We start from the raw sequence: 19,969 nt of genomic DNA on the forward strand, positions 1-19,969 counted from the left end.
TTCCCTACAAAGATCTAGTCCAGCTATTGCAATTGTCAGCGCAAAACTACGATTTATAGTTTCTAACAGTCCACCCTTTAAATAGAAGCAACAAATTACTGCAAACTTCAATTTTCACTGCTTTTCATTTAATTCACCATTTCAGCCCCACTGGCCCCAGCTTCTCGACTATGTCATCATGTTATATTATTACCATCTCTTTCAATTTGTGCTCCATTATGCTCATATATACATATATGTGGGTATATATGTGTGTCTGTGTATGTATACATTATTTTCTATAAAGCACAGTGTTACCTATGCCTCCATATTGTTCTCCATTTCTTTCATATTTTAAAAGTCCATTTAGATGTTCAAAGAAAGATGAGTAGTCTTCAAACAACATCCAATAACCACAATATCATCCATAATGACACCTCTTTTTACCTTTTGTGTAACATTGCATAAAGAGCCTGACAGAGTTTTATAAACATTTGTATTGAGAAAGTGCAAAGCTACATCTTTATAATAACGATGACAATAATAAACATTTTCTACAGGATTATTCTCCCATAGATAGCTATATAAAAGGAGTTCCAGGAGTTGACATATAAAATTTCATTATTGATATCATTTTTACATTTTGAAATTAGAAAGTTTTTTTGAATACTTTTTGAAATTAGAAAGATTTCACAAATGATGTGGTATGTTCTCTCTCTCTCCCTTTCTCCTTCCTTCTTTTTTATTTCATTTCTAGTAAAGACCTCTGGAATATATTACTTAACCCTAGAGCTATCACTATCCTTAAGATGTATGAAGTGTCCTCAGTTTACCAGAATCACAGAAACATCATCTCCCAGGGCCAGAAGAAATTCCAAAGGAAACCCACATAACACTTTACTAGGAAACCAGAAAATACTGTCAGGTAAACCCTTATTAGTTGAACACAGACTTTGTAGCCAGACTACCTGGGTTTGAATTCTAGCTCTGACACTTAACCAGCTGGTTGAATCTGGGCAAATTATTTAATCCGTCTCTGTGCCTATTTCCCCATCTAAAAATCGAGATAATAATAAAATCTATCTCACAGGGTTGTTTTGAGGATTAAATAAATTCATATTTGTAAAATGACTAAAACAATAGAGCCTGGTACATAGTAAGTTCTACATCAGCATTTGCTGTATTATCATTATTATTATTATTGTTCAATATACGAGACTAATATAATAACCTTTACATCTTCCCCAGAGAGCAAGATAAGAATAGAAAGTACCAAGTTATCCTAGATGCTGAACATTCAAAATAACAGCACACTAAATGAGAACCTTTTGAGAGAAAATTATCTACCTGATTTAATAGGTTGTTCTCTTGTTAAAGGCATCCTTCCCTTTCAGAGGTTCACTCTTGAGCTCAAATTAAATTTCTGTCCTCTCTGGAGTTGTAGAAAGCTATTAAATACCCTTTTTCTATTATAATCTTTCCAACACTTGAAACTAAGAACTTTTCAGTTATCCTCACTAATGTCAGCATCACATTACTTCAAGAAACGGAACTCTTCAACCACTTCAACCATAATGACTCTGTCTCCTTTCTGATGGAGCTGCTCACAGCCATACAATAGACCTTGTCATCACTTTGAGTTAGTTCTTGGACTCTCAGAATACTCTTTTAGATGACAGTTTTCTTTCTTTTCAACTACAACTGGTCTTGACCCACAGCGTAGTCTTCCCATCCTCAGCACATCCTGCCCCTCAGCTCTCTGCCTCTTTTGCCTCATCTCTCTGTATTTTGGATCCACTCACAGTGTCTGAGTAAAGATGGAAGGAGGACTCTTGCTGGGGAGGGAGGCAGTGAAAGATGGGGCTGTGGGTACCAGACTGTGGTACCAGTCTGTGGTACCAGACTGTTTATCAGGAGAATCTAAAACAGAAAAGGCAAAGAAGAATCCAATAATGGAAGAGAAAGCAAAAGCTTATGAGCCAGTGAAATGGTACAATGCATCAGGTTTGACGGATGAAGCTAAGCGGGAAAATAAATCACAAGGTCAGAAGTAAGGGGAACTAGGAACACGACAGGATGGAGCCTAGGATGGACTAGGGCACCCATTTCAACCAAGGCCAAGAACAGTTCAGAAGTGTTGGTGGCCTGGTGTTAAGGGCTCCTGACTCCAGGCTTTAGGGATGGGTCTAAAGCTTAAAGGAACCATGAGACACCCAATGCCCCAATGCCTGGGCCCCGTTGTCAGCTGCAAGAGAAGAGCTTTCACTGACCTCCCATCTCATTTGTCCCCATGATCTTGAGCTAAATCTACCTCATCAAAAGCCAGTTCAACATTTTCCTCATAATCTGATGTATTTGCTCCCATTCCCAGGCTGCCTAGGTGTATATATTTATATATATATTTAAATATGTATATTTAAAGGTCTGTGGTTTTGCATATATGCTAATACCCAACAATCATTTTATTCACTTTTAATTGACTGCATATCACATTCACCGTTATTCCTGACAATCCCAGATGTTCTCTATTCTAATATACCACTGGAAAAGTTGAAAATGGAAACAAATTTGTGGGTAATATGTTTTTTAAAAAGCCATGTTGAATTTTAAAAGGTTTGTCAAGGTTAAGGTTAAGACTTAGTTACTAGACATGTACATTGATATAATATGGATGAAGCTGAGAACTGATGGAGTGTGTGTGATAAGGCAGAAACAGAAGACTGGGGATGGAGCCCTGAAAAATATATATGGTTGGGTGTCAAGAATTGTGTGTGTGTGTGTGTGTGTGTGTGTGTGTGTGTGTGTGTGTGTGTTTTCAGGAGACATAGGTAGATGAGAGTTACTTTTTCCTGGTCTAAGCTACTCACCAACTCCACACTCAGTTTTGAGAGTTTATAAAGAACAATGCAGAGAATGCTGCAAAGCATCAGCATTTTTAATTCCTCCTTCTGAGATATTTCTTATAATGGCAAGTGTTAGGCTCCATGAGTTTTATGACATTTTCCTCAGGCCCTGCACTGCTGGTGAATGGGACCTGGGGCTTTCTGTCACATCTGCTTTCCTTGGCAGACTTTCAACTCGGAGCTGCACTGGGACACTCTGAAAACTTACTGAGGTCTTCCTCCTAGATCTCATAAAACAAGTAGGATACTACTTGTGATTAAATGGTCCTCCAAAGAAAAGTGTGTGTGTGTGTGTGTGTGTGTCTGTGTGTGTGTCTGTGTGTGTGTGTGTGTATTAGTGTTTCCATGTTCTAGCCGTAGTCCTGTACTTGCCCACTGGCCTGGGGAAGCTAGTTATTTTTTCTGGGCCAAACTGCGATAGAGATATGAATGTATCTGAAATTTTTTAGCTATAACACTTTTCTAATTTCTTTCTGCAAATATGTAATAACAGGAGAATTTCTGGCAGAAATTAAACTGGGCAGAAAGCCCAAAGTTGACTAGTTTCACTTTCCAAACACACATTTTTGTGCAGTTCTACTTTTCACCTGCTCATGTCGTGTGCCGCTGAGCATTTTGGGGGATGAGTTGGATTTCATTGTGGCAGACTCACAGGTTCACAGGCAAGAAGTTTATTTTTGCTCCCTCCCAGAAGCTCTAATCCCAAATTTCACATTGCTTCTCTGCTTAAATAACTTCTGTTACAGAATTTGGAACTTGTTTTCTACTCTTTAAAAAGAAGTACGAGAGAGAAATTAAAATCTGTCAACAGGAACCATAAAAAGATGGGCATTGAATTTTGCAGTATTTTTGCAAGGCAGTTTCATTCAATAAATGCTTATTGGGCATACACTGTGTACAAGTCATGATGTTATATGTTAAATACCTGTGAAGTTGGCCGTATTCATCTCAACTGTTGGTTTGCTTCTTGGCAATCTAGGAATTTTAGGTAATAATAAAAATTGAATAACCAGTTCCGCAAAAATGTTAGGAAAGTCTCTGGCACTCATTGTTAGGGAAAGCACAAGCATGTCATGCTTAGAGGTGCATTATATTTCTTCTACCTCCACATAAGGGCCCACAAGGAGCATTTCTGGCCACTGTGTGATGGCCAGCCTTTCATATTCACAATGTGGGTGTTGCCATTTTGTAAACTGATGAAACTGAGAGATTCTTTGACTGAAATCATGGTGGACGTGGTTATGCAGGCTACTAGAAGATTTAAGAGATGGAGACTGATGCTGAGTTCCTGGCTAGTGGTTGATAACCTGTAGTTATAGTTAGGTGTCTAAATTTTTTAAATAATCTTTAAAAACAAACAAGGAGATGCTTAACTTTAGAGTCTGAGTTCCCTTTTAGGTAAGTTGTCCTAAAACGGTAGGAGGTCACACTAAGATGAAGTGATTTGTCCATCTGCCTAAGGATTTTGGTACCTAAAGGGAGTAGTCTTGGAAAGTGATTCTATTTTAAAGCTGTGAAAGCCTAGCTTCTTATGGAATTTTACAAAGAAGCCCAATATATAGTTTTAATTGCTTCTTACATTTCACTCCCCACAACTTTCCTCCTCTCACCTTCCACTACACTTGAGTTTAAATACCATTGGTCTAGGAAAATTTTGTTTGCAAGTTTTAATTAAATTCTTTGCTGTTCACAGATGTTACTGTCTTAATGTGCGTGGAAAAGAGCAAGTTTCAATCTGAATAACATTTAAAGACTGATTTTCCCACTACACCCTCTAAAAACAGGAGTGAAATAAGCAGCATAAACTGAGTTCCTCCACTTACGGGGCACTTACAGGATTAGGTTTTGAATCTGAGGGAAAAGAAACAAATGCCAATGCCAAATTTTTTAAGATAAGTAACTATAAATAAATTAAGCGATGATGAGACTAACTATGTATCCCATGTGTATCTTAAGCAGGAAAGACTATTAAATTACTTCCACTCTTTGGACAGTTCTTAGGACCAGCATATCATTAGGAAACTGACATCATCTCTTCCTTTTGAAATTACAGTCCGTGTTGATATGCAGGGGATATTTAGGTCATGCTAATGGTGACAGGGAGAGTAACCCAGCACCTGGCTGATTCAGAGTTTTGATATATTAAAATCATTATAGCTTTAATTTATAAACATCCTTGTACGAAATTTAAAAGACTGTTCAAAGTGTATACAGCACTATCTAGTGTCCCCTGCAATTACGGGGGACAATAATCAGAAAAGGGTTGTGACAGTACAAACATTTGACAAGTGCTAATTACCTTTCATTTTAGAGCATGTTAGAAGAACCAGAGCTTTGGTAAGAAAAACAGATTCTTAATAGTTTTGCTTAACATTCACAGTTTTATCTTCCTACCCAGGAAACATTTAAATGATTGAAGATCACATCGTTTGCCAAGTGTTTATTTCTTGAGGTAGAATTTTTCTAAGTACATCACTGCTCTGAAAGAGTGAATTTACTTCCAAAGGCGTCTTTTATTCAGCAAGCAAAATGTTGCATTATTTAAGCATTTTCACTTTTCTCCTTGATTGCTTAGCTTTTCCAGATAATGTTCAGTAAAGAAAGTATATGGAATTAGTGTGCTCTCCTTTCTTTGATCAAGTCTATCAGCCATTAAGTTCAAAAGAAAACCATATCAAAGTATGCTGTTATTTGTGGACTTAGGCAGAGAAAGCATTTTAAATAAAGACTTACTTAAGGTCATTGAAAAGAGCTGTGTAAATTTGAAGACCGAATTTCTCTAAGACAAAAGGTGGACTGAATTAAATACATTTTATTATTCAAAGGAAAAGAATGATTAGTAAGAGAGAAGCTGCCATAGCATTAATTGTCTAAGTCATTGAGAGTCAGAGTTTAGTGATTTGCTTTCTTTTAATATCCTTTGTCAGAATAAATCTCAGATGCTAACCTTAATGGAGAGGTGAAAGTCGGAAAGAGGATGAAGAATTGAGGAATTCCTAAAAATGGATCTGGAAACGTCTGGCTTTTCCAGACTGCAGCTAGCATAGAACTTATTTAAGGTAATAGTAACTAAGTAACTTTCCTACCCTGCCCACGCTCAAACAACTTAAAGGTAGGCATGCTGGGAAGATGTTTTTCAAAGCTGCAAATTATTAAATGTTCATCTGCATTTTATTACTGTTGCTTATTTTTGATCTGTTGAGTGACAACAGCATACTTAGAACTAAACGAAACAGTTCAGTACACATGAACTAACTTTGTATGGATTTTTTAAAAGCCTATGAGAAGCAAAAGTCGATTATTTTAGGGAAAGACAAATTCTAAGCTATTAGGAAATAATGAGTGAGAAAAAGAAGTTATATCAAAGAGGTAACAACTTAGGGAGAGGTGAATAATGTAGAATGATACCAACTTTGGAGATTTTCTAGAACAGAGACTTTAGGAAAAAAAGGATGGAAATCAATTTAAACAGAAGGAATACACAGATTAAATAGAAAGAATACCTATATTCAAACTAACCAAATATTAAAACACCTCTTCCTTTAGCAGTTATCAAACACCTAAATAAGGTTCTTAGTAGGGGTACAGAGGTGCCTAGCAATGCAGAGCTACTTGGTAGAGCAACCGTGGAATGGATCATAAGTGAGGGATCCAGGATCCTTCTCTTCTTTGCCTTTGGTTGGTGGTGACAAGGGCAGCAGAGACTTAGGGAGCGGCCCAGTCATCCCCGCCTGACTGGTCCAGGCCAGGGTTCATTGTGCCAAGCCCACTGTTCAGAGACCCTATAGGAGAATGAAAAATGGGAATAACTTTGTGTCATGGTGTCATGATTTTACCTAAAAAACAGAGATCAGGGGAAAACATGAGGAACCATCGCAGGGAGAAAAGGAGCAGATCTGTCCCTACAGTGGGCCATACTAGGGTGATTTTCATGAACTTTACATTTTCAGGGGACTGCCCTCTTCTTTGATGGTGAAAAATTAGTAGCTCATTGGCTAGTGCCAAAAACACAGATAGACTAACACTTTGATATCATATACACTGACATTCTTCTCTTTTATATATATTTTCTCCATTCCTATGGCCATATGAGCAGGACTGTGCCAACTTCCTTGCCCTAATCTCTTACTGTAATTATCTATTCTTTCACAATCTATTGCGTTCTCCTTGTTTCAAGCACCACGGCAGATACTTGGCTTATAAAGAGGAATGGAATATCATTATAGCCTTTAGATTCATATGGACCAGAGTCAAGTCCTATCCTTTCTACTTACTAGCTTTGAGATTTGGGAAAATTTCATAACTTTTATTATCTCAGACTTGTATCAAGTCAGATTATCTGGAAAATAATACCTAGGATATATAATAACACCTAAGGTGACTGGAAGTTAGTGAGCATATATTATTTACTATGTGCAAGATACTATGTAAAACCCCTTACTTTAATAAGATCTCCTTCAGTCCTCACAGGCAATCAGATTCTGGTATCATTCTCATGTTATAGCTAAGAAGAAGGAGACTTTGAGCGGTTAAGAAATTTGCTTAAAGTCAAAAGTAAGTGTCAGAGATAGAATAAATATCGGACTTTCTGGGTCCAGAGTAGATGGTCAATCTCCCTGTGGGTCTGCCTACTGCGGGATGAAACCAAGACAGAAACCAGAGTATAACAGGTTTCCTAAATGAACTTAACCCTGTGCTGGAGGAGCATGCATGTGGGTGGAAGGTGAGAGAAGAAGGGAAGACAGAGAGATTCAATGATACACTAAAAAGTAGCAAGTAATACAGACAGAAGTGTAATTTTTAAATGTTGGGAAAGCACAGCAGAGGGAGCTACTCACTGCCTAGATTAAGTGGGGAAAAATCTGAAGAGAAATTGAGCCACTGTGAGGATACATGTGAGGGACTTTTCAACCCCATCGAATCTGATTGGTCTTGATCTATTTTAATTCAGTTTCATCTCAGTATAAATAAATGTGATTTGGGGGATGGGGTTGTGGAGTGTGTGCTACCAAGTTCCTCAGGATTCCCCACCTAAGGAGGACTCCATTTGGTATGTCTTTCAGAAAAGGACTCCATTTGGTATGTCTTTCAGAAAGGCTGGTCCTTAGCAGGGCCAGCCATCTGGGAAATTTTTTGTTCCTAAATCAGCATGTTGAAATGGTGCAACCTGTTGTATTTCTGTTTTTAGAGATAAGGCCAGATTAACACTTAGAATACTGTATTTCTTGAGGATCTCTCTGGTGTTTTTCTTTTCCTCTCTTTTCAGGTAGAGCAGGACTAAATACAATGGTGAGTAATTTGTGCCCTGCCCTGAGCACTGTGCTTGGTCAACAGTAGATGAGTAGTAGATGTTTACTGAATGTATGCCTAAAGCCTTAAGAGGAGAATTTATCAAATACTCTTATTGTATACCTGGGATGCAGATTTAAACAAGAGGAAACTTTGATGGAAGCATGCCACCACCTCCCATGCCTTGAGGCAAAACAAATCAATAGAAATGAGAACAGTAGACCTTGCTTCACATTTTTCTTCCCTTATAGTAAAGTTTGTCTCTCTCCCTGCAGGCTTGGATCAATACCTAACCCCATCTCAAGTTTGATCTCTATAGTGACCAAAGAAATATAACTGAAAAATTTGCTTTGATTTCTAATTCTAAACTCAAGCTTATAAGGACAAAAAAGGATTCACTTAGAGACATAGAAATTCAACTTATTGGTTTCCCTTTGATTTATCCCTATATACACTGAAATAAAGGATTTGTGTGTAGATATTTAGGAAACAGAAAGGAGAATTCATACCCTTAATTTAAAATTTACTTTATAATGTTATATTTTAATGAAAAATTTTTTTAAATTTTAAATTTTTTTAAATTTTTAAATTTAAATTTTTTAATTTTTTAATTTTTAAATAGCCTTGTACTTACTCAGAAATACCTGAACTTGGGGCTTCCCTAGTGGTGCAGTGGTTGAGAGTCCGCCTACCGATGCAGGGGACGCGGGTTCGTGCCCCAGTCCGGGAGGATCCCACATGCCGCGGAGCGGCTGGGCCCGTGGGCCATGGCGTCCAGAGCCTGTGCTCCGCAACAGGAGAGGCCACAACAGCGAGAGGCCTGCGTACCGAAAAAAAAAAAAAAAGAAATACCTGAACTTAATTCCAAACTGAGCCACTTACTATATGATTTTTACCTTTTTAAATGTTACTTTCACCACAGTAAACTGGAAATAATACCACCCATCAGATATAGTTGTTATAAGAATTAGATGTAAAATCTAGATGTGTAAGAATACATGTAAAATGATTAATGCATAATTGATACTCATTAACAGATGGTTATCATTGTTATAATGCAACATAAGTCTGATGGTGCTAGGGAAGTGTCTAACAAGAGACTTACATTGTAAAAATATGCATTTAATAGTTTTAATTTATTTGACTATTTCAAAGGAATTTAAGTCATTTTATTCAATTATTGATTTTTTAACTGGCCAATTCCTTAACTAAATGAAGCAATTAATTAATTTAATAGCAATATGATTGAATTTTCAAATATGCCCAAACTAGCAATATTAACCTACTAATGATTATTTAATTTCTGTCTAACTTCTGTACATTTATAACTGCTCTCGTAACAGAAGCACTTCTTGTGAGATGATAGGGGCTGCAGAAAACAGAAGACAAGTCTATATAAGAAAAATTTACTACAATTAGAAATGGCAGTTCTGTTACTCAAAGAGATTATTATCTAAATGGACATTTATGCTGAGTCTTATCTATAAGTAGGTGGACATTTATTCTTTGGGGTGTAAAGAAATTCAAAGATGTTTCCATCACAGGGTAGTTTGTGTATATGAATCTGTGAGATTAGGGGGAGCTAGAACTGAAATATGCCTTAAGAAGAATTTACTGTGTAGTGATTTCTGACTTGGTCAGGTATATGTGTATGTACAGTGGATGTTTGTATTAGTTTCCTGTTGCTGTTGTAACAAATTACTGCAAACAATTGTAAGCACAAACAATTGGGCTTATAATAGCACAAATCCATTATATTATAGTTCTGGAGATCCAAAATCCAAAATGAGTTTTGCTGGGTCAAAATCAAGGTGTTGGCTGGGGCCCCACTCCTCCTAAAAGCTCTATGAGGGAGGTTGCCTGTTTCCTTCCTCGCCTTTTCCAGCTTCTAGAATCCACCTACATTCCTAGACTCATGGGACCTTTCCTCCACTTTCAAAGCCAGTAGTTTAGATTCTGCAACGCATCTCTCTTTCTCTCTCTCTCTTTCTTTTTCTTCCTCTTTCTCTTCTTCTCCCTCCCCCCTTTCTCCTTCTTTTTCTTCTTTTTCTTCTTCCCTCTCTCTCTCCTTCTGTCATTACCTCTCCTTTCTGATTCTGACTCTCCTGCCCCTCTTTCACTTATGAGAACCCTTGTGACTACATTGAACCCACCTGGACAATCCAGGATAATCTCCCCATCTCAAAATCCTTAACTTAATCACATCTGCAAAGTCCCTTTTGCCATGTAATGTAGCATATTCACAAATTCTGGGAATAAGGGTGTGCACATCTTTGGAGGACCAGTATTTTGTTTACCACATTGCTAAATCTTGTCGTTTTCCTCTGTCAGGCAACTGGATGTATAGGATCTCTTCCAGTGCCCGGTGAATTAGGAGAATAGTGGTTATGGAAGATGTAGTAAGGAGGCAAGAACTAATCCTTTTTATTACCCTGAGAGATGATCTGTTTTTGTTAATGTATAAATCATGCTAATCAGATGAATGGATGGATTTGGGGGAAGGTGACAGTAGTACACACGACACAATGCATTTTGGGGGAGTGGGACCATAGGGAAGTTAGTTTAAAAGGTGGAATCTGATTCACTGGGTTCGTATGCTGGAGGGACGGCACAGTATAGCTTTCGTGTCATCATGGCATACACTTTCTCTTGCCCTTCCTCGCCATGTTTTTTTAAAACTTTAAATTAATGCAAGATTGTGCTATACACTTGCTCTTTCATTTTATTCTCCGTTTCTTGGCTTTATAATATTCAAATGAGGGTAAAATATATAAAACTCAAATTGATTACAAATTTGACTTGGCAGCAGCATTCTGAATGTTTAAAAGACATGAATTTTATTATTAGCTGAGGGATATGCAAATATTATAAATTATAGAAAATTTATTCATGCTAATGGCTCTGAGTCTATGGTATGTCCATCGGTATGATATGCTGTACACAAATCCGAGCTGTGTTATAGATCATATATTTAGATTTGATAGAATTTAGTTCGTCATTCTCCCAATTTAGTTCTCAATCAATTTTCTGAGTTCAAAGCAGTTGACTTCTTTATAATGCATCCAGAATATAATAGCAAGGCTATTGATATGTCACCAAAAGTACGCTTGCCTCCTTGAAGCTGGCATCTATATTTGCATCAGCTCTGTGGGCTTGCATGTGACACCCCAGCTCATTCTCTGCCTGGCTTTTAGTTTGGACTAAATAAAGGCTTCTCGAATTGATTTTAGAAAATTTCCAAGAAAAGAATCATTAAATTCTCATTTTTCTGCTCGAGAGTTCAAATTACTATTGAACCTTACAATTTCTTTTGAGTCATACTTATACATCGGATTAGTTATCCAGGACTATTTGTTTATTGTATATATTTTATTGCACGGGCAATGAGTCAGTTAACAACAAAAAAGGCATCTTTTTGTTGTTTGAATTTTCCTTCATCTGTTTCCTTGAGCAAGTGATTGTTTGGGTTTGTCTTTTGGTTTTTGGACTCTTGAACTTCTTGAGATGTAGCATAGAATTGTACTTAAGTCACAGAACCTGGAGCCAGACTGTCTAGCTTCCCTTCCAGCTCTGAAACTCACCGGCCACATGATCTTGAGCAAGTTTTACAATCTTTTCTATGTCTCTGTTTCCTTATCTGTAAAATGGAGATTAAAAATAAATATAGTCTCTACCTCATAGGGTGGTTGAGACCATTAAAAAGACTAACTAGTCTGGCACATAGAATGCACTTTATACATATTTGCTATTATTTTTTTACTTGTGAATCATTCTTTTAAGTCCTTTATCTGTCTTTTCAATAACGTTAGTTTTTTTTCCCAACCAATATTCTTTACAGAAAATTAACACTTCAACCTATTTATTATAATTGTCCCTTTTCTATTTTACTTTTGCCATATAAATTTTTTGAAAGATTTTTTCACTTTGAATTTTCATGCTTAGAAAGTCCAACTAAAATCATTTTATGAATTACTTATATCTCTCTAAGAATTTTTCATCATTTTAAAAAGCATTTAAGTCCTTATCTAATACTCCGTGTGTACTTTGCAGTGTGGTGAGGAACTCTGAATGTTTTCCTCAAAATCATTACCTGCTTTTCCCAACATGATTTGTTGGTATTTCTGCTGTTTCCTCCCATTTCTGCATTGGTCTCTGTTCCACATAGTCACATGGCCAACTCCTTCGTGTTTCAGTGCAAATGTTCCACTTCTCAGGATGCCTTCCAGACACTTAGCTCACTGACACACCCAGGTGGATTAGGTTCTCCCCCGTAGGCTCCCAACTCACCTGGTGCAAAACCATAAACTCCTTGGGCTATAATTGCCTGTCTCTCTTGCCAACTAGACTGAAATCTCTGGAGCATAGTGAATGTGTCTTATGCTTATTGTAGATAATCAATATTTATTTAATAACAATGAATAAGTATATTAAAATAAACCTTATTAATTATATAATTCAAATAATTTATTTTTGAAGTTTCATATGGCAAAGATGGAAGAAAGTTAAAGTCATCCACAGTGACTACAGTCCCATAAAATCCTTCCTCTTGTTACGGATGCTCTTTATATGTTTCTGTACTATGCTAGTCAGCATGTAGAGTCACATCATTGTTACAACTTCATAGTGGGGCAGCATCTTCTATCTACAGAAGAGCTCTCTATTTCATTTAACATATTTTGTCTTTAATGCTGCTTTGCATGAAAGGAATATAGTCATGATAACTTCATTTATTTTTGCCTCACAATTTCTTGACCAATATTTTCTTTTTAAATTTTGTGTCTTGCAGGTGGCATATGGTTGGATTTATTTGCCTTTGTCTTTTAGGGTGAAGTTTGACCCGTGTTTATTTACATTTGGTTTTACACTATCACATTTGGTTTTCTTTGTTAAGGCTCTTTGTTTTCTTTTTTGGCTGACTTTTGTTAAATGGACTGTGTTTGGCTTTTTGCTGACTTCTCACATGAGTAACAACTTGAATTCACATAGAGTAGTCCTCAAAACTAAAATTTCAGTAACAAGTAATCAGTTCTCTAACTGCTTTTAGTGTTCAGTGTTATAAAGGAGATACCTCAGCATTTCTGAATTTTGTTTCTTCATCACAGAAACTCTTCATGTGTCTGGGTAATTGTAGAACTTATCTTTTTCCTTGATGCTGAAATGTTTTACTAGGATTTACTGATATATTGGTGTTTTAAAATTAAGTTTATTCCTATATTATGGTAAATACTTTATATCTATGCCCAAATTTTATCTTCAGCAAAAATTTCTTCTGTTGTATTTCATTTGTTCTGCCCACTCTCCCTCCCTCCCACAGAAATGCTGCTATCTTCTAGTGTGAATTTTGCTGTCTGTTCTCTATCTTTGTCATCTTCTTTCACATTGTTGTTAGTATGTTATTGGTTTTTCTCTTCTGCAGCATATATTACTCTGTTAACTGCCTTCAATGTGTATTTTAATTCTTCTAAGAAACCTTCAATACCCTTAGTTCTCTTCTCACTTTGGATAACTTTCCTTTCTTCTGATTTCACCACGGCTAGGAAATCAGACACACCTCTGCTTACACCTGTACTGTAAATCAGACAGAGCAAATATCAGCTTCACAACTCAGATATTAGCAAGTGTTCTCTTAGTGAAATAAAGAGGTCAAAGTACTTTTTACTTTATTCTATAGACTTATTTATTGATGTCAGTAGCATCATTATTTTCAGTCAATTATTTGCTTTTTAAATTTTTTTATATAAATTTTAAATGTTACTTTCCATTTACAGTTATTACAAAATATTGGCTATATTCCCCATGTTGTACAATTTGCATCCTTGACTCTGTCTTACACCCAACTTGTTCTTCTGTGTTACGTTTCTCTTTAAAGTTACCCTAGACTCATTAAACACTGTTTCCAATCTCAGTTGCATCCAAGTCTTCTGAAATAGCACATTGTGAGGTCAGGCGACCAATGTTCCTATCTGCTTCCCCGCACATCCCTAAGTCCCTAAGTAAGGGACTGTCTTATCAACCCTACAAATTTACATCAGGTGTCATCAGCATCAAGATAGGAACAAATAGGTGCACTGCCTTATAGTATACTAGTCAGGAAACATCACCTTGTTTTTCAGATGAGGAAATTGAAAGACACTGACTTAGGAGGTTAAGAAACAACATGGACACAGTTTGTTAGCTGAAGGTTGGTTTTCTGTTCCACGACCCTACCTGCGTAGGCAAAGTTACTGTTGGGAAAAAGAGAAGGAGAGAGAGTGAGAAAAAGAGACACAAAGAGAAAGAGAGATTAAAATGTAATGTTTTTTCTGTGATCAGAATAAAAGGCTACAAGGCAATGGAATCCAAATCTCTTAATACTCAGGCAACTGATTTCCTGACCATTAACCTTAGGCATTTCCCAGTAGGATGAAAATGATAAAAATCATTTGGAAATATTTTGAAAGTAAATACTCGCTGCAAATTTTTGCAAAAATAAACTGCTGACTTTCTGTTAAGATTAATAAAAGAGTAACATCTTTAATTAATAATGTGCAAAATGAAATTTATATCTTAATGTGGAAAAACTTCAGTGGTTCATGTTCAATAAAATTTATATAGTGACCATTTACAACAAAGTAAGAAGAGTACAGCTGAACATAAACGGAATTCATCTGTGCAAATAGATAATCCAGAGAGGAAAATAAAGATATATTTTCTTCAGCATGTGAAAGACTTTCAGTAGTTGGTGGAAATCTCTTTTTATCAGGATCAACTGGAGGAGTGTACCTTTGTGTAGATATGAGGTTTTGGAAGACAGATGAATTTTAAAAACTAACTGACATTTATTGTGAACATATCAGTTTCTACAATCACAGTATTCATATGATACAATGTCTTATTCCTTTATATTTTTTTCCTTTAATACTGTGTGAAATAAAATACAAAAAATAAATATTAAAAATTTTTAAATATATTTACAAATTTTATTAAAATAAATGAAAAATTTAACTGAATAAGAAGTCCTTAAGGAAAAGCAAATACTCAGGGAGTCAAAAAACAAATGATTTTTAATTTTTCCTGGGTCGCAGTAGTTGTTCTCAACTGCTATTGTGTACAGAAATCTTGGAGAAGCTAATAGAAAGAACAAACAATGTAATAAGATGGTTCAGTGTGGCGACTGGGTAAAAGGGTAGGGAGAACAGGGCAAGGAAGGAACAGCTTGGTGGTGGTCTGTTACCTGGGGTTGTCTGGGACTTGGTTCATTGTAATTAAATCAAACCGATTCAAATAACAAAGTATACCAAAGACTGCTAACCCTGTGAGTACAAAAGACTACCAGCCCTAAGGTGAAAGGCAGGGGGTGTATGAATGTGTGATAAACATATCAGAACTCACACATACACACATATACACAGACGCACCATATACTGGTTGGTTCCAGAAGGAGCCCTTGAAATGATTTTGTAATTACAATTCTTTAAGAGTGAATAGTAAACCAACAAGCAGAGTGATAACAGCAAAGAACACTGGATAAAATAAGAAAAACTAGTTTTGGAACCAACTCTGGCACCTATATCTAAATAACCATCACATTAACCAGGGAGGATCCTTAGGTTTCTTTCACAGAAGGAAATATTTAGACATGTTTCCTTATGCCTAAAAGGAGTTGGTTAGACTAGGTGAGACTATATCAGCTCTAAGACATTCCTGTTTCTAACAACTGTTATTCTGTGATCATGCAATCAGTCTTTTGCTCTGTTTGCAAGTATGTAATTCCTAATACCCTGTATTTTTGTCAGGTAGATGGCTTACATGGGAAAATATAAGATGCTCTGGAACAACTGACAAAGCTTTTTTTTAATGGGACTATTATTTCTTACGTTACATATGCCTCTATGGAATAAAAGGGAAAAAAATCCACAGTCTATAATTCTCATAGCATTCACATATTTTAGATTTATCTCCTTGAGGGTTGAAGGGTAGGGAGAGAAGCAAAGAGCAATTTTTAGACTTGCCAAAGATTTTGTCAAACCACCAAATCTGACACTTACTAATTGTGTGATCATGGGAAGGTTTTTTAACTACTCTGACTCTCCATTTTCTTTATCTATAAATTTTAGAAAATAATAGAACCTACCTCATGAGGATGTTGGAGAAGTAAATGAGATGATGCTTTTATAGCATTTAGCATAACTCCAACACAATGCTTCAGGAAATGTTCATTAACATTATGTATCTCTTAATAAGTACCTATTGTTTATCAGAATAATTGCAGGAGTAGGAGTGGGGACAATATTTTCATTTGCTGTTTGCATAAGCATATGCTTCTGTGTAGTCATTTTGTAGCTTTGCTTGAAAGCTTGAAAAAAAGAGGGTGACCATGAAACTTGGAAAATACCATGGAATGTTACAGTCTGTTTTCCGAGACCAGATGTTTTAAGTGCCTTCGCTGTTCCTAAGATGATGCTATTTTCTTTTCAAAACCTGAAACGATGCTACATTTGTTTTCAGTGACTGCTGGCCCTAGTAAGCCTGCGAGTGGATTTGCAGAAGACAGTGCTGCGCAGAGAGAGGGTGTGTCAGACCTCCAGGAGGTGGTATCCTTGAAGGAGCGGATGGCGAGGTACCAGGCAGCTGTTTCCAAGGGTGACTGCCGCAGCTTCTCCACCAACGTAAGCTGCTTCTAGTGCTTCTGCATTAGTCAGGCTGTTTGTCTGCCTTTCACATGCCTACTTTACATTGCAATATAAAATACTACTGGACAATGGGATAAAGTAGAAAAAACACAGAAATAGTGTGTATCAAATCCAGAGTATCTGAAATTAAGCTTCAGCTCTGCCACTTATTAGTTGTGTGGACTTGAGCTACTATCTTAACCCTTCTCTGAACTTCAGTTTCCTTAACTGAAAAATGGGAAAAAAACATCTACTGCAGAGGATCTCCGTGAAGAGTAAAAGAGATAATTTACATGTAAGCCATAAGGCACTGTATAAATGTGTTACTACTGCCATAATTATCATTTAACCTATAGCTATTCTCCTTGGGAAGGTTGGGAATTAATTTTGGATCTTAATAATGTGGATCTGCATGCTGCCCTCCTTGGTCTCATGTATAGTTCATTTAAATTCAATGGCAGTATAATTTCTTTTGCTGTTCTCTGTTCTCTGTATGCTCTAAATCCATTAGAAGTAGCTTAATCAACATAGAAATGAGGGAGATTAGCAATGTAGAGACTCTGCTAAACCAGTTATGATTACAGGAAACAGCAGGATTCAGTAAGACCACCAGTTTTTAGAGAGAATGCATAATAAAGTCATATTCAAAAGAATTTGTTGGGTTCCATATTCTGTGGCCTTCAATCCACAGGATTTGATAAGTCATTTTATCAGTAGCAGCTTTATAGCTTAATGGAATATAAGGATATTCTTTTATAATTATAATCTCCAAATTAGCAAAGTTGTTCATTTAACTAAAAGAGAAAGAGAGAGAGAGAATAGCCAAGAAGCCTGGTATTCTAAAATAGCTACTCTGAACATTTTTCTTTACAAATCATTCAGAGACAAGAATGACTGTGCCAAACTCATCAACAATGTTGCAATTCTAGATGACATTTAAGTTTTTACATAGTTATTGAAATACATTTCAGGCACACCATAGATTTTGAATGAATGTACAGAAATGACATAAGTAACTTCATCACTTCCAAAACATAGTATCCCTCCAGCGCCTCCTGCCAGTCTTCTTACATAGCACCCCCTGCTGGATCATTAAGGAACTTTACTACAAATTAGTATTCTAAATTGGAAACATGATTCTTGGTGAAACAAGCTGATTTTGAAAATACCCAGTTAAAGACTGGTTGTTTAGTAAGCAATCTTTTATCTAGGAAGACTTTTATCTTGCTAAACACTAGGAGAATATACCATAAAACAAATTTGTATAAGGCATGATTCGTATTTATAGTGTACTAAAAGGAGAATATTTAAATTGGCCACATAAGGAAACTAAATTATCTCACTATTTAATATAAAAATTTTAAATTTTAATGCTATTCTGAAGAAATTCTACATATAAGGAATTTAATAATCCTTCTCTCCTGCCCATTTACAGACAAAACAATTGAGGGGCAGTGATTTATGGTAGATCATGCAGTTAGACAGGGACAAAGCCAGACTAGATTCCAGTCTCTTGACTCTAGTACTCTTTCAACTATATTCAACTGCCTCCTCTTATATAAGAAAGCATCTTTGGTCCAAAAAAAAGTGCCCTACTGTTTGGTTTGGCCCTAAGCTAATAAATATTTTGAGAAAAATGATCACACATATTGTCTCAGAGAAATCCTGATAAATATCTAAAGTAAAGCAAAATAACTGCCTTATTTGGTCAGTTGCATCAAATGTCTGTTCAATCAAAAAATCATGGAAACTGCTTATAACCAAATTTCTGCCTATACAGATAAACCAAATATTTTATGTGCAAAATTTGGAAGTCACTGATTTGGCCCCAGACTGAATCCATTATATTTCAGTCACATTGAAGTAGTTACTCTTTGTCCTAGATCAGTTTCTCTTTGTCCTAGACTCAGGCAGATGGCATTTTGTTGAACCTAAACGAAAAGGCCTGCCTGTGAAAAGGCATCGGTCCTCAGAAGCCCCCTAGAGGAGAAAGGAGAAGTAACATTTGTTAGGCAACAAAATAACAGGTTCTGTACTGTGCAGTTTTATTTCCTTTATCTTTTTTAACACTTGCAAGAAATCTGTGAGAAATGTATTGCTATTCCCAGTTTATAGGAAAGAAAACTGAGGTTCAGGAACTCTAGCCCAAGGTTTTAAGTGTCACAACTGGGATTAGAATTACTGTCTGTCCAGCTCCCCAGATTGTTATTTTTCTTATGCTGTACAAACCAAGAACAGTTCTTTGTAAAGGAAATTGCTGATTCTGTATGGAATATACTTACCTATGTTTCAGTGTTATGTATTTAAATTAACTTATTATTAAAATAACATTAGGTAGGTTCTGTATTAAGTATTTAAATTAACTCGTTAATAGAATAATTATCGACATATCCATTAAATTCCAAATCTTGTTTCTGTGTCCGAGAATAAGAAACATAGAATAAGGATAAACATTTTTTAAAAGGTTCGACACAAAGCAATCTAAGTTATGTGGTCATTTACAATTACATGGATTAGTTGGGATGTTAGTACATGGTGGTAAACAAGGCAAAGTGATCTCAGTCTGAGCAAAGAAACATCACTCCAGCTCATGGCCATAGGCTTCTCCTTGAGTAAGTCCTGCCATCTTACATATGTAAACTTTCCAAGCTGAGCTGAACAAGAAGACCTCATCACCATCACTAAATAAACTATAGCTCAAAGGACTTTCTCCCTTAGGCTGGAGAGGAGCATCAGGAAGGCTGGGGTCATGGTTGTACTACTAGTAAAAATAATCAACTGGGGCTTCCCTGGTGGCGCAGAGGTTGAGAGTCCGCCTGCCGATGCAGGAGACGCGGGTTCGTGCCCCGGTCCGGGAAGATCCCGCATGCCGCGGAGCGGCTGGGCCCGGGAGCTATGGCCACTGGGCCTGCGCGTCCAGAGCCTGTGCTCCGCAATGGGAGAGGCCACAAAGTGAGAGGCCCGCGTAACGCAAAAAAAAAAAAAAAAAAAAAAAATAATCAACTGTATGCATTTTTGCCTGTGTAACATGATCTGATTCCAAAGCACAGTGCTAAAGTAAATGAATGGATATATCTGTTTTTTAATTCATTTAGTAGATAAGATGCAACCTGTTCAGTATAGGAACTGATATTTTTGTGTAAACGC

At 36.5% G+C, this 19,969-nt stretch overlaps 1 protein-coding gene across 3 annotated transcripts in view; it reads left to right on the forward strand.

The window, feature by feature from the left end:
* The window catches only part of XIRP2 (xin actin binding repeat containing 2), a 297,042-nt gene that overhangs the window by 233,359 nt on the left and 43,714 nt on the right, over positions 1 to 19,969 (forward strand). For all 3 annotated transcript variants that reach the window (XM_007466561.1, XM_007466559.1, XM_007466560.1), the window contains one exon: positions 16,659 to 16,819. In XM_007466561.1, the coding sequence (XP_007466623.1) occupies positions 16,659 to 16,819 (161 nt within the window). The remainder of the gene's footprint in view (positions 1 to 16,658; positions 16,820 to 19,969) is intronic.

This window comes from Lipotes vexillifer, unplaced genomic scaffold (genome assembly GCF_000442215.2).
Source record: "Lipotes vexillifer unplaced genomic scaffold, Lipotes_vexillifer_v1.1 scaffold218, whole genome shotgun sequence".
NCBI classification, from domain to species: Eukaryota; Metazoa; Chordata; class Mammalia; order Artiodactyla; family Lipotidae; genus Lipotes; species Lipotes vexillifer.